A 15,741-nucleotide genomic window follows, 5' to 3' on the forward strand; every position below is an offset into this window, starting at 1 on the left:
AACAAAATGGCTGGAGATAATAAATTAGAAAATTTGATGTAATTCAGAATTTATATTGAATCGACATTTTTGAATGGTTGGACAATATTTTGTTAATTGGACAAAACTTCAAGTAGGCAGCGTTAATGTGAATTTAAATTTTCAAAATATTCAGAATATGTGTGAAATGCTTCATTTTTGAGAAACAAACTCTAAAATAGTATGCAAATAAGCAAGTAAAACCTTCATAATATTATATTTGAACTCACTGGCATCTGGATCCTTAACAATATCAGATTCATTAACTCTTTCGTTTCATATCTACTTATCTAGCAATAATTTCAAAAAGGCTTACTTTAATCTTTCCAGTCTTTCCTTATTTCAAAGGTCCAATCCCATTTTAAATGTTCATTTTTGTCATCATCAGTGAAGAGGGAGTGGACTGTGTATGTTCCTCTTGAGATCATACCAAATGGTGCATCTTCAGGAGAGGTGGTATAAGATTGAATTGCGGAGTTGGGGGCGAAAGATCCTACCATATGAGTTATTTTGTCCACTAAAATAATATTTCGTTTCGTATTAATTAGAGAGTCAAATATTAGGTATTTGTAAATTCAAAAATTTGATGTATAGGTTGATTTAATTTTGTTAAGCTGTTAAATCACCTAATACAAATTCTTTCTAGAACTCATCATTCTATTTTCGCTGCTAATGCTTGGCATATTATCACCTACTGGTATATTGAGACAGAAAAAGTTGTAAATTATTAGAGATTAAAAAGAAAGTTAATCTGAATCGTATTAAAAAAGTTGTTGATATATAATATGTACATGTGTATTAGGATGCCACAAAAATTCAAATATAAATCGAGACCAAACATTGTGGTAAGATTACAAGCAGTTCTAAAAACATTATTTTTTGCAGAGATAAGAATAAACGCGTAGATCCGAATGTAGGATTTGACCTCAAGCTTATTTCCAGGTTTTCCAATGACCATTTGAGTATGCATATTATTTATGTATGAGTTATTAGTTAATAAATTATGTATGTTACAAATGGATAACAATTTGAATAAATATACACGTTACACACAAAGTCGATGTCACATTTTATAGTTCCAAAGTAGAATCAACAACTGAAAAAATTATAATTCTGATTTTTTTTTGTATTAAGCCGTAACAAATTGGTGTTTTCATATTTGAAAACCTAATATTTCATCATTTTTTTCTGGCATATTTGCGGAATCAAAGAATTTAATAGTATAAGCAGTTTCAAAAAATACTTTTGTATAATGGGTATTTGGTAGAGGATGGAACAAAACGAAAATTGAAATGAAAAATGTTTGAATTTAACATTTTTTATATTTTCCACAAATTCAGTTGCCACTTTTGATGGAATATATTTTTCAGAAATCATTGGGGACGGAACGAATATCTTTCATCGTCGTAATTTTAAGCATGTGTAGATGCTTGGAATGCTTTTCAAAATTTTTGTAGCTCGATGAAAATGATGACGAAAACTTTATTTTCTATTTACTTTCTACTAAGATTCAAAAAAAAGTTAAGAATATTTTCAAATTTATTGGAAAATTTCAATATAATTCACTTATTTACATTTTGAATTCTTTTTTTTATTATTGAATAAAAAACGTTTAAAAATCAAGTTTAAAACGAGATGAATTAAATGCATATTTTTTTCATAAGCCCAGGAAATAAATAGTAGCAATACAGGATTTTTACTATTCACCTCAAAAATAAATTCTGCCGTTCTTCAAAGGAGAAAACAACTACTTTCCTGGCTGATTCCTCGATGAATATTGAATTACAATTCTCTGAAGAGCGTGATGTCAAACGACTCTTTTGTCAACATTAACGTCCCCAATGGCTTGCAATTGCATGGGGTTGTAACTACTGACTAGTTTCGACGTCATTATGCCTCATCAGAGCAGTTTAACGACCCTCGTTCGGGTTTGGGTCCCGAACTGAAGACAACGTCAAAATGTATGATAGATTTTACACACCTCATTTACAATCGAAATTTATATTATCGGCGATTACGCTAGATTTCTACCTAACAAGTGGTTCGCAGTAGGAAGTGAGGATTGCGTCACTTAGTGTTCGCTGAAAAATGCTTAACTACATGTACCGAATAGCGACACTCTTTAACGTTGCCTTCAGTTCGGGTCTCAAGCTCGAACGAAGGTTGTTGAACTGCTCTGATGAGACGTATTGACGTCGAAACTAGTCAGTAGTTACAAACCTTCCTTGCAATTGCGAGCCATTGGTGATCATACAGAGAAAATATGAATAAAACAATATTCGATGGAGCCAGATACTCAGAAATGATGTATATTAATCCCATTCACACGACTGAAATTGAAGCATGTTCATAGGAGAAGTTTGAAAATACAAAAAAATGGCAAATATTCATATGCGTATGTTACGGAAAAAGTAATAAATTCGGTGATTATATATAACCACAAATGAATTTGGAAAATATGATAAAATTTCAGAAATTAAATACAAGCGCTATGTTGCTAACCTGTTTTTCATTCTTGGAAACAAGTAAAAGTCACTAGGTGTAAGATCGGATGAGGATACCCTTATCTTTTGAATTAATACGGTGTGACTTTTGTTAAACCAGAAAGTCATTAAAAAAATAGTAAGATTAATAGTCAGCCCCGATAAATAAAATACTTGAAATTCGACTCGGTTAACAATCACGTATCGTTAGATACGCGACATTATATCAAACCTTGTATCTATAACATTCACCGTATTAAGGCCGGGACACACTTGTCATACACCACTCCGATCCAAAATCGGTTCCATTTTGCTCCAAAGAACGGATCGGTGCAGAATCAGAAGGATTCTCGATTCAATTAAAATCGCGGAAGGTTCCGTGCGCAAAATGTTCAAAAATTTTAGCAACTGCCATTTAGCCGTGGTCGAACTTTGTTTAGAAGAGGAAGATGAAGAAAACCAGAAATATTCCATGGAAAACAGAGGAAAACGTAGATTTTGGGTAGATTATTATTTTATTAATATCGTCCTGATTAATTACAGATATAATATGTACTTCCTATTCAATAAAATTGTTCATCTCCTTTTTAATTAATTGTGTTTATGCTTTTACTTTGTATGTAATAAGTAAGGATAATATTTTAATCTGTAGTCTACCCTTGACATTTAATTTCTTCGCAACTTTTTTCCAGATTATGTCTTTGTAGTTGGCGTTTCGGTACTGCTAGTCTGTCTGGTTATACAGTACTGAATACTTCCTCACTTTTTCAATAACCTCTTCCGGTTTTATACCCAAAATTATTGCTAATTTAGTAGAAAAAACACTGCAAAAACTCAAAAATATTACTCCAACCGACAGGCGTCCTGGAGCCGTTAAATGAATAGACTGCACGATCGGAGTGAACTACGCTGATCAAACTTTAGTATCATTTTCCTCGTCCGATCGTAGGCGGATCGGAAGGATGCATGATAGGTGTGTCCCGGCCTTAACTCATAACATTAATATTTATTATGAAAGTACTCACTCGCGTTAACGGAGGTTTGCAAATGTAATAGATAGTATAAGGTTTATTAAATGTGTAAGTTAAAAATATACAAGTGATTTTGAAGATATGGTTTTATTAAATTTCCACTGATTGGAGGTCACTCGCCTTCAATCAACGCATGGCAATCTTGCCGTAACACAGAAGTTGCGTTTTATCATATGATTTCGGGCAAAGACAAATTTATTTTGCCCTGACAATTGTTTAGAGCTGCTATCCTAAGGTTATGCAAAGATTGACGATGGCGCTTGGAATTTATTGTTCAAAAACAATTCCAAAAATCTTCCTCATGAAAAGGTTTGTAAACATTTATTATTGTTTTGTATACATGGACGGTACTTTTATATCTGTTACAATTCGATCCAGTGATAAATCACCATGCCCAGAAATGTCCCATATTGCTCTCCTTTATATTAGTCATTAAACAATTTTGCACAATATTTGTGATAGCTTATGTTCTGTTTACGTTCACTACCGCCCAGATTTTGCTGTCCGTTACTCTTAAACCAACTACAATAACTTTTAATCATTTCGAGCCTGTCGGTACTATAAGCAAATATTTATATTTTGAATGGTAAGTCTACGTATCAGTGCGTCTCCTACCTCCCTATGAAACTGTTTGTTTATTTGTGCCGGGCCACATTCTACGCTACGTTTTTAGTTGATTTTCACAGAAAAAAGTGACCTAAATTACGCCAATTTTGTGTGTGGACTTAGTTAGGATGAGTCTTACAATATTACGACAAAATATGTTGCGAAACCCTGCTGGAAATAACAAAAAAACAGCTGTTTTTTACAGTGGTACCAGCAGTCCGTAACTGCACTAGATGTCGGTACGGTATGTACCGATAGTCTTCTGTATTGACTTTGTTTTTTTTTGTTTCAGACCATGGTCCAAAATAAATAAATAAAGTATGAATAGGATGGATCACATCGCCGACCATTTGTCAGATGTTTCTAGTGTATCCGACTTTTCGGCGGGCAGTAGCGATTTATCGGAACCATCTTCTGCAGAAAATTCGGGCCAAGATAATGAATCATTGTCCAGCAATAATGATGTGGATTCTCAGCAGGTTGAAAGCTTGAAAGAAATCATTGAAACTATTGAAAGTGAATCACCGGGTGGAGAAAGACTCTGGCATCAAAAAATTGTAGAATTATATGGTCAGATGTAACACCAGATTTTTTTCCAAGAAAAAGTGTCCCACTTCCACGTGAGTGTTCTTTATCTTCAAAATTTCACAAAGACATGAGCCCCATTGATGTATTTCATAAGATATTTCCTCGCTCGTTTTATATGTACATTGCACAATGCACCAATGTCCGACTAAATATCATCCAAAATGCAAAAGGAAAGAAGAGAAAACGGATTTCAGATACTGATGTAGGTGAAATACAGATTGTGATCAGTTGAGTTCTCATCATGTCCTATGATCGACTACCATTCAATTACACATTATTGGTCAAAACATTCATCAATGGGGATTATAACTATAAAAAACTTTATTTCAATGGATAGGTTCAAACTTATTTCGTCAAAATTATATTTTGCCTCTCCAGAAAAGCCGACCGACTGCTCCAAAACTTGATTATATTGATGACATAGTTCAAAACTTGAAAAACACGACAGGACATCAATTTCCAAAGCATTGATGAATCGATGACTAAATTTAAGGGGCGGTCATCCCTCAAACAATACATGCCCCTCAAACCAACAAAGCGAGGGATAATAATGTGAGTCCTTTGTGACTCAGAAGCGGAATATACTTACGATTTCAACATTTATGCGGGGAAAGAAGAGGGCAACCAAAATGGTACTTTAGGAGAGAGGGTAGTCAATACGCTTGCAAAAACTATCCAAGAGGTCGATGTAACACTTTGCTTTGACCGTTTCTTTACCTCTGTTGACTTACTTCATTCAACAAACTATGCAGCAGTAGGTACCAGTATAGCTACTAGAAAGAATATTCCGAAAAAAGCTACTACAGTAAAAGGTCCACCAACAAGTGGTCGTCCTTCCAAAAGAAGACTAAGTCTAAAAAACATTTCGATGCACCTGCTTACGGAAGGTAAAACTCGTAGGTAGGAGATGTGCTTACTGTGCTGAATCTAAGATTCAGAAGAGGACCAAGACAGTGTGCAGTCAATGTAGGTTACCATTATGAAAGAATTGTTTTGCTACATACCACACTTAACCATTTTTTACATTTATGTAAAATTCATTGAAATATTCTTTGAAACATGCCTGGTACATATATGTACCACTCTCGAAGACCCCCACCACCTTTTCTAAATAAACATTCATTCAAATTTCGATGCAGATGTTTTATTTGCTCGCCACTGACATCAATCCACTAAAAATCTAACCCATAACCCTTAAAACAAAAACTCGTCTCGAAAAAGTTAAACTAGTATGAATTTTTTGGTGATTCCAAGTACCTACACACTCAGTTTGATCTTCCAGAAAAGATTCCGCCATTCTATTCTAGAACTGACCGCTGGTCTTCGAATAGTCATAGACAGTTTGGCAGACCAACGGCCATTATAGTGGTCTCAAGAAAATTAAACTAAATTGAAATGAAAAAGTTATTTATTGAAGTAAACTTGAGTTGGAATGGAGTAGTACGACATCATTTTTTGATCGGCTCTGTCAACTCCCGACATAAGAGCATTATAATCCAGAACGCCCCGTGGTTTTAGTTTTTCGTGGCCTATTCTTGTTGTAATTTTAACCATCTGATGTTTAAGACAAGTGCTTATTATTCTGACGTCCCTCTTATCTTCCATTTGGTTACAACATTTTTTCCTTCGCGTTTCCAGAAAGCTTCCCCTCTTTTTAGCTTCTTATTGAGCATTTTTTGGGATTTCCTCTTCTGTTAGCTCTCAAAGTGCCATACAGTATGTGACTTTGGCCCAAATAATTTTTCAAAAGTTGTTTTACAACCGATGTGGCATGTGACTCGTTTTGGTCGCTCAAGGTACCCTGAAAACTCAGTCTCCCTCGCCACAAAATCATCGGCTCATCAATGCTCAAAAGTTGCCCTGGAGTGTAAACGGATTTTATATTTGAAAGTACTTTTATCAAAATCGGTCTTATTTTGAAGAGATGACCAACAATAGAAACCTTTTTATTTCTTCAACAGATGTATCCTGCCATTGTAGTTTCTTTTTCTTCCGGGTAGATGTTTATAAAAAAATTCTCTAGCTAGTCTGTTCGTTTCACGGACAATTATGTCAATGATGGAGTCATCAAAAAAACAGCTGGAAATATTGTGAGGCCGAAGCATTTTCCGGAATGTCTATGTTGATAGACTCGTCTGGCGCCAAAGGAAATATTTTGTGATCTTCTTCTGTGTCAGTCCACTCATTATCGGAATTATCCGAGGTCTGGGATAATTTTGTTTGTGAAGAGCTTGGGATGCTAACCAGATTGTAATCTGCATCGTTATGTGATCCTTGGTCGCTGATCTCGGAATCTGAACTTTATGAATCATGTGGTTGAAAGTTCCTGTCAGCGACAGAATCATCACTTGAAAACGCATCTACGGACAAATCGGACAAGTTTGACATTTTTGCTAACTCTTCCAATTCAGCTTGAGTCAACGGACGCTTTGAGTTTCTTTTTTTCGAAACACTGAGAAATGCATAACCTTAAAAACTAATAAACAAATATTTCAAAAAAAAATTACCTTGCTTTCTCTGTGAAATCAATGTTTTGTAACAACATTGATGGTTGAAAAAAAAATCGGCACGCAAAAAAAAATAAAAAAAACACAATATCATATGCCCGTGTTGGCCTGTAAACACAACCCACTCAGCATATGCAATGCCACTCAAGTGGTCGTGAGCGCGCCTCCAACTTCGCGATAAACCGCACAAAATGAGTTTGAATTCAGGGCCAGTATAGAGGCCGCGATTCACAGTGGAAAAACCAAAAGGCCACTACGGTGGCCGGCGGTAGTGAACGTGATATAAATTTCGAAGCAACTTCTGAAAAACTAAGTCAACGCTAAGTTATTGTGACACTGCAGTTTTAACGAATACTGTCATCAACTGTACAGATCAGTTCGTCAGTCACAATACTCAGGTGTCCACTCTTAGCAAATGTTATTTTCGCCATTTTTAAACTGAATGTTGAATTTCCATCGTGAACACACTGTTTATACCACCACTAAATCGACACTCACAATTACACAGTTCACCTTTAGTCTCTGAAGAAGATAACTGTGTAATTGTGAGTGTTAGTGTAAACAGTTTTTTCAGTATGAATATCACCAATGGTTCCAGAAATTCCAACATAAGTTTCCATTGGTTTTAGATGCTATACCATATAAACGGTATTGCCTACCGGGCGATGTCCCTCACTTGAGGGATCGGCTGTGTCGATACTAGTTACGGTTTCCCGCTCGTTGACCTATTCCCCACCATTGAAACTCTTAAGAGTTTTGTACACCGTTAGATTTAGTATTAACCCAGCTTTCAAACCGTATAGGTCGTTTCTACGACAAAAACGGAAACATAACCCAACTGATGTCGGACAAAAGAAATTGAAAAAATGTGGGATGGTCAGGAAATTTATCACTGATGGGATTTGCGTGATGAAATGGAGAGATAAGCGAGAGTTACTTACGATTTCATCAGAAACCCGAGGCGATCTAATCAAAGTCACCAAAACTGTTCGAGGACGGGAGATTATTATAAGAAAACCAGAAATGGTATATTCTTTTAATTTACGGGTGGCGTCGACCAGACTAGATCGATCAACTCCTCGCTTATTATTCCTGCTCACGCAAGTCTTTGAAGTGGTACAAGAAGCTGGCCATCCACATTTTTCAAATGATTTTGACGAAGAGTTTTTTGCATTTAATGCTTTTTCTGGTAAAAAAAAAAAACGATTTCCGACTCGACGTGATCGAATCCCTTGTTTTCCTCGAATTCGCCAACCGGCCCATTCCCAAAGTTCCCCGCCCCATTTCCGCTTCCTACATTTCCCATTTTACCACCAGCATTAAGCCTAAAGATGGTAAGAGCCCAGTGCCGGTGGTGTTGGAAAGTCCCCAAAGCCAAAACGAAAACACGATACTATTGCAAAGGGTGCAGTGAAATCGAAGGAACCAGAGTGCGTTAAGTGTTTCGAAGGGCGGCATACAGACTTGCTGTAAATTTTATTGTAAATATTTATTTATTGTTGATAGTTAGATTTAGATTATTGTAAATAGTTAGTGTTAGTTTATTGTATATAGCAAAATTTCTTTAATACTACGCGTTTTCAGGGAGTGTATTGCAGGTTAGTCTAGGCGAGGTGCCTTGGTTTCGACTGTATGGCGGCAACCCCTCGTATCAGGGACCACCTGTTTTTCCAAAAAATAGCGCTCTATGATTTTTTAAAATATTTTTTACGTAAAATACCATAGATATTGACAATAAAAATGAAAAAAAAAATATGAAAATTTCTTTTAAATCCTCCTTCAGGGTCGTGATTCGTTGTTCACACACTTACCTGTCACTCCTAATTTGCTAGTCTTTTGAATGTACTTCAAGCCATGGACGATTTCTCTTTGGACTATAAATTCAATTCTCATTCTATATGAAATACCTTCCTTTATTATAAATGTTTCTTTTTTCAGTTTGGATAGATCTCCTGTTAAATCAAGAGATACTTCTGGCCTATCAGGCACGACTAGCACCAATCTTTTCAGTATCACTTTCTTTGGATTATCTGGTTCTAAAAGAAATATTTGATTTTATTGAGATAACACGATAACAAAAAGTCATTAATTAATATAATATGTAAGGATGTATTGATATCTAGTAGGCCTAGACCAGTTCCATGCATAAACAAAATATTCCGTTAACATAGCAACGAACAATAACTTATTAGAAGTGTCAGTGTAAAGTTTGAAGTCAAAAAAATAAACCAGAGTTACGCAATAAATTAAAAGAAAAAAAATGTTCACCGAAACTGTAAAAATCGAAACATTGGAGTATCGAACCATCATCAAGTACCTGTATTTAAAAGGGTTAAGACGTAAGCAGATTTACGAAGATATGCTTAATACCCTTGGTGATCAAAGTCCTTCGTATGCGACCGTCAAAAATTGGACTGCAAGCTTCAAAAGAGGTAAATTTTCCATTGAAGATGATGACCGATCGAGAAGGCCAGTGTCAGTCCCGAAAATATCGATGCAGTTCATGACATGATTTTATCAGACCGTCGAATTGGGTTGAATCGGATATCTGAAGCACTGAATATTTCATACAAACGCGTTCATCATATAGTTCACGTTAATTTGGACATGAGAAGAATGCTGCAAAATGGATCCCTAAATGTTTGAATGTTGACCAAAAGCGTGCAAGGGTAGAAACATCGCGTTCGATCTGAACTCGATTTGAAAACGATGTAGATTTCTTACACCGAATTGTTACTATGAATGAGACTTGGGTACATTTCTACGATCCAGAAACAAAGGAAAAATCGATGGAATGGCGACACTCTGGTTCTCCAAGACCTAAAAGTTTCGTGCCCGAAAATCTACAGTTTTTTGGGATTGCCATGGAGTAATCATGATTGATTTTTTGGATAAGGGTAGAACAATAACTGGAGATTACTATTCGACATTACTGACCACTCTACGGGAAAAAATTAAAAAGAAAAGACGCGGAAAGCTATCCAAAGGTGTGTGAAAAAATTCGTGATTAGGGTTTGAATTACTAGAAAACCCCCCTTAATCACCAGATTTGGCTCCGTCCGACTGTCATCTCTTTCCTCAACTGAAAAAAGTTTAAAAGGTCGTAAATTTTCTTCCAACGAGGAGGTAATAAAATCTGAAGAGGTGTGGTTTGCAGAGCAAGAAAAAACATTTTTTTAAAGGTCTAGAGACGTTGCAGGTTCGCTTTAATGAATGTATTCAATTAAGAGGAGAATACGTTGAGTAATAAAATATTTTCATTGAAATTTTGTTTGGTTCTATAGTAGGCTAAGCATTTTTCAATATATCCTCGTAAAACAAAATCAAACAAGAGACAACAGATAATAAATGTTTAGTTTTGGTTTGTCATATTCAATTTGCTATACCAGTAGGGATGCAAAATCGTTCTGAAAAATCAGCTCAATAAGAGCGATATATTGATATTTTTGCCGATGTTTTATTTTCTTAATAGGATGTTTCATTAACGCATTTGATTACATAAAAACACATCACATTACATGAACAATATTTATTTTGAATTTGAATTTAAAAATCTAGACCCTAACATCCTATTTCTTTGTTGAGTAATGGTTGCTCCAACTTTCGAGAACAATCGCTTACTTGGGACAGACGTGACAACAACTTTGGAAAGATTTCGAAATAGAAATTTCATATCGTCCCAAATTCCAATGGCATCTCCGTAGAGGATGGGACACTTCAGGCACCCCCCACCACTCAAACGCTCTGGCGCGCTGACGTCAGCGATGATAACCAAACATGAAGTGAATTTCTTTATCGCAAAACCGCAACAATATTTAGTTATTATGAGGAATCTGGGGTGACGTAATCACTCAATGATTTGCTATTAATTTGTTTGACAACAAACCTTGACTCTACCGCAAAAAGCGATAATCGGAGCTGCTCACACACACACAAATACTTCTCTAGCGTTATGCTGTATTAAAAGAATCACAAAGGGTTTCCATTCTGTCCGCCTTTTATACATTCATGACGAAAGAAAACAATAAAATATTGAAAACTTTTTTTATTTCATTATAAAAGCATCATATATAATAATACTTTTGATGGTGCGCAAACATTGTGTTTATTATAAATATATTTTGGCTTGGGGTGTCTTGAGGGTGGGTCCAATTCACAAATAGGTGTTGTTTTCCCGTCCTTTAACCATATCCGCATTATCACATTTTTTCTTCGATCGATGATTTAGCCTCATTTATACATTTTTTTGTATCTGAAACTCCAGCAGTATTTCAATGCAAATGAACGTGGAAGACCCTAATTTAAACTTGATAACATTCCCTTCTATTATGGATATACCAGCAAGTGCATGAAGTTTGAAAATGTCATTGTTTATTACTACATCACCATCGGCGTTATAATGAGATACACTTGAAATTTTACAACTGTTTGGAAATTTGGCTGCCATGGATATAGAGGCTCAATTACTTAATTTTGTTTTTTTTTGTAGCCGTAGGGTACGTAGGTTCCGTCTTCGAGAAATTCTCTCTTCGTTAAATTTGCTTTATAAATCTTTTCACAGTTTTTTGTGATTATCTCGTGTTCTTTTGTTCGTATGATCTGTTGGTAAGTGATCAGTTTTTTCTAATACCATTTCTTTTATCGATTCGAAATCTACCAACTTGGATACCTTATAGTTAAGGGAAATACCTTTAACCTTGCAAACAACACCCTTTGAACCTCCACGCCTTTTCGCACACTCTTCGTCAAAAGTGTTGGAGTTACAAACTCTCCCTTTTCCTTGTGGCATCCTAACCGATGTAACCCCCAAACAGAATGTTTCTGTATTGAGGCCTGTGGAATTTGATTTTCCCAAATATCATCCACGGTCACTTCTGAAGCTGGTTTAAAGGCTATCCAACCTTCCCCTCTCGCGAAATCTTTAGAACAGAAACTAAACCCTACCTGGTCGTTGTGTTGAACATTCTCTGTTCCTCTAAAATAATATATCTGACGGCTGATTTCGCCCAAACAACAGGTTCAACATTTGTAGGTACAGGTTTTATCTTAAATTCTAAACTTCTTCCTTCTACACCGAATTTTCGAATATTTTTGGTAGTATCTTTCGTGATTAAAAACTTTCCATTTTTTTTTTCAATAACTTTGAAAATACACAACAATTAAAACTCTTAATAAGATACGATAACTGATAACTGCGAACGCTCAAATAAGAAAGATTTCGCTTCAGCTCTCTCGCATTTATATAACTATTAAGATAGATCACGTGATTGAAATTAACCAATTAATAAAGGTATATTTAACGTTTTTGGTAATTAGGTAAAGTTTATGCACAATTTTTTAAAAACTAAATATAGAACAACAAAATAATATTTTGAAACAATTTATTTCAAATATTACGCTTGTACATTAATAATAATTTTGATATTTCTTTATATAATACTTTTGTGGTGTCGGATGCAAAATCATCTATTGTAGTTTAAGAACAATTGTTGTTAGTTTGACTGATAACGGACGATTCCATTATCAAAAAATTTATTTTGTCAACCAAATATTAAGATGTAGAATAAAATACATTAAAAATTATTGAGGGTAGCTAAACATTCTGCAATAATTTACATATACATGATCGATGCATCCACATTTAGCAAATAATTTTTCGGAGTTGGTGTTGCTACAAAACGTTGTAATCTGGTTACCTTGCTTCATAATAGGTTTGATGATTTTTACGGCATAACCTATTTTTCTATACTCCCCCATTGTATATATTAAATTTAACACTTTTGGATTATCGTGTTGCCCTAACGTATCAAAATAACAAAATCACTTCATGTGCCTGAAGTGTCCCATCCTCTACTCATCTCTTTATATTGGTATGGCAGAATATAAAATGTGCATTTGGACCTCGGTTTCGTTAATGACTGTGAGATGTTCAATTGTTGAGTACGACCACATCACCGTAGAACAAATTGACCGAGCATGCACAGATGTTTTCGCATCTCCTACAGACCCGTTTTGTTGAAAGTTGCGTACAATTCTCCCGGTTGTCGACACAATTAGTCGAATATGCTGAACAGAAAATTATTGAAATGCTTTTTGATTGAAATATGCAAAAAACTTGACATTAAGGTGACTCAAAATTAACATTGTGCATTCTAGTTTGACCACCCTTATATTCGGCCTTCAACAGGAATGCCTGGGGTGCTATTAAGGAAACGGCACAGCAGAAAACTTCAGAGAAATCGTGAATTTTCTATAAAAAATACAGTTATCAAAATATATTCTCTTGCACTTATCTTGATATTTTTCTTTTCAACTTGGAAGAGCGTTAGCAAACCTCTAACGGTAAGGTGGGGGTCACATCCGACCCACTTCCTTCTATATTGAGTGTCTCATCACTCCATCAACTATTTGTAATACGAGAGTCCAAGGAACCCTATCAGTCGACCTCGAGGGACGCTCGGAACTAGATACATTGTTCTGCTAAGTAATATTTCACTAACTGGAGATAGTTTTCACGCTTACGGTAGGCGCTGAGGTGTTCTATTTTATGAGCGGTATCCCGTACGTTGGAAAGGAGATAACGAATAAGAAAGGTGGTTTGCCAATTCCTACTCAATATGTTCTAAAGCTCACCTCAACAATAACAGGAACTAATAGGAATGTAACCATTGATAACTGGTTCACTTCTTTCGTAAAAATAAACCACAGATTCAGCTTTCATTATTAAAAGGTTCTGCTTCTTTCAACGATGCACCAAAGATGAGAAGAGGAAGGTGACTTAGGAAAACCGGAGATAATTGAGTTTTATAATTCAACAAAAGGTGATGTAGATTTCTCAAATAAACTTTGCCATGATAAAATAACGAAAAGGAAAAGCAGGAGATGACCCATGAGGTATTTTTTTGGAATACTCGACATGGCAGGTGTAAATGCATTTTTAATATTCAAATGGAACTCAGATTGTGAGGAATTCTCAATTCACGCACGTGCAGACTTCCTCAAAAGCCTTCCTTTGATACTGGCTGAACCATATATGAATCAAAGTCTGGAGAATCAACGCATTTCGAGAGAATTGCGATTTGCAATAGAAGCCATTTTGGGCAAGGAACCGCCACAATCGTTAGCTACTGCACCAACAAGTAATCTAGGGCAGAAAAGAAGAAGGTGCATTTATTATAAACCTTCAAAGGACAGGAAGGGCAACAATTTTTGTGCAAAATTCAACAGCAGTTTGGGTGGAGAACACCAAATGATTTTGTGTCCCAAATATGTTACTAATGATGGACATTCCGATTAGTATCATATTACTTGTGATTGATACTTGTTTCTTTTTATTGATTGTGATTCATCAAACGTGTTTTTGAAACCGAAAAATCTAGTTATAAAAGTGGTTTGAAAAGTACTTCACTTTGTTATTTGATAAGACTAAATAATGTCTCTTTATGTTATTATTGCTGTTACTAAATGACAACCGAGAGTTCCTAAGTAGATATTATTTTTGCTTCAATGTAAAGTTTAACTTTTAATGTAGTTTTCTAATTCAAATAATTATTTTATTGGTATACATCATGAAACTAAATGTGATTGTTCATAGGTAAAATAAAAACTGTTATCACAAACTAGCGAGTGACAAAAGTTCCTTATTAAATATTCATTTTGCTCTGGAAAAAAGTTGAAAAATGTTTTTCTGATTTTGTGAGTTATCAGATTGGTGGTGGAAAATGAATATGAATGTGGTAATTCGATTGATGTATTGATCTATAGAAAATAAAATTGTTTTCTTGAATCTAAACCATTTTTCTAAAGAAAATCCTCTCCTTACTATTTATGATGACACTCTCTACCTTACCGTTAGAGGGTTGAGAGCGCTTCCGTGTCAGCATAGAGGAAGTTAATTTAAATCACTACTTATAGTGTTCTAGTGAAATCTTGAGATTGCTGTACCTTAAAATATGGATAGATCATAAAAAAATACTGAAAAATGTCTCTAAAACTATGAAAATTAGCAAGTTTCATCTTCATCCTAATACGTTAAGATTTTTTTGTCCCCGCTAACTCCTCCTAGACTATTGACGTTAGAAAGTCAAGTGGGGTATCGTTGGAAAGGGTTAAGTCTCAGGGGTGGCCAGAAGCAATTATTTTTTTTTTATATCTTCAGGTGTTCTCGAGATATGAGGGGTCAAATGCCAGAAAATGTTACATTCTAAACCCTAAGAAAAAAAATAATTTTCCTTTTTCTTTTCTTTGATTTTTATTAAAATATGTAAGATTCACGCCAAAAGAACACATGGGATTAGCGGATAGCACGGTGTACGCGCCCAAGGGAAGGAAATAAAAAATTCTAGCAATCGATTCGACTAGATATCTATTAATAGCATTCAGAAACCAGTTAACTAATTAAATTTAGTAACATTCAATTTTAGTAGCTCAATATTTGTTTTCCATAAAATGAAAATAATCATTTCTCTTGAGATTAATGTTTTTTGTTTACTTAATCATAGCAGACTA

The 15,741-nt window shown here is 35.0% G+C and overlaps 1 protein-coding gene across 1 annotated transcript in view; it reads right to left on the minus strand.

Moving 5' to 3' along the window:
- LOC130892950 (rho GDP-dissociation inhibitor 2) overlaps positions 1 to 15,741 on the minus strand; it is a 30,030-nt gene that overhangs the window by 5,978 nt on the left and 8,311 nt on the right. Inside the window, exons 3-4 of the mRNA XM_057798701.1 lie at positions 9,045 to 9,269; positions 335 to 535 (exon numbers count right to left, since the gene is read on the minus strand). Coding sequence (XP_057654684.1) covers positions 336 to 535; positions 9,045 to 9,269 — 425 coding nt within the window. The 3' untranslated portion in view covers position 335. The remainder of the gene's footprint in view (positions 1 to 334; positions 536 to 9,044; positions 9,270 to 15,741) is intronic.

Source organism: Diorhabda carinulata, chromosome 4 (assembly GCF_026250575.1).
Source record: "Diorhabda carinulata isolate Delta chromosome 4, icDioCari1.1, whole genome shotgun sequence".
Lineage (NCBI taxonomy): Eukaryota > Metazoa > Arthropoda > Insecta > Coleoptera > Chrysomelidae > Diorhabda > Diorhabda carinulata.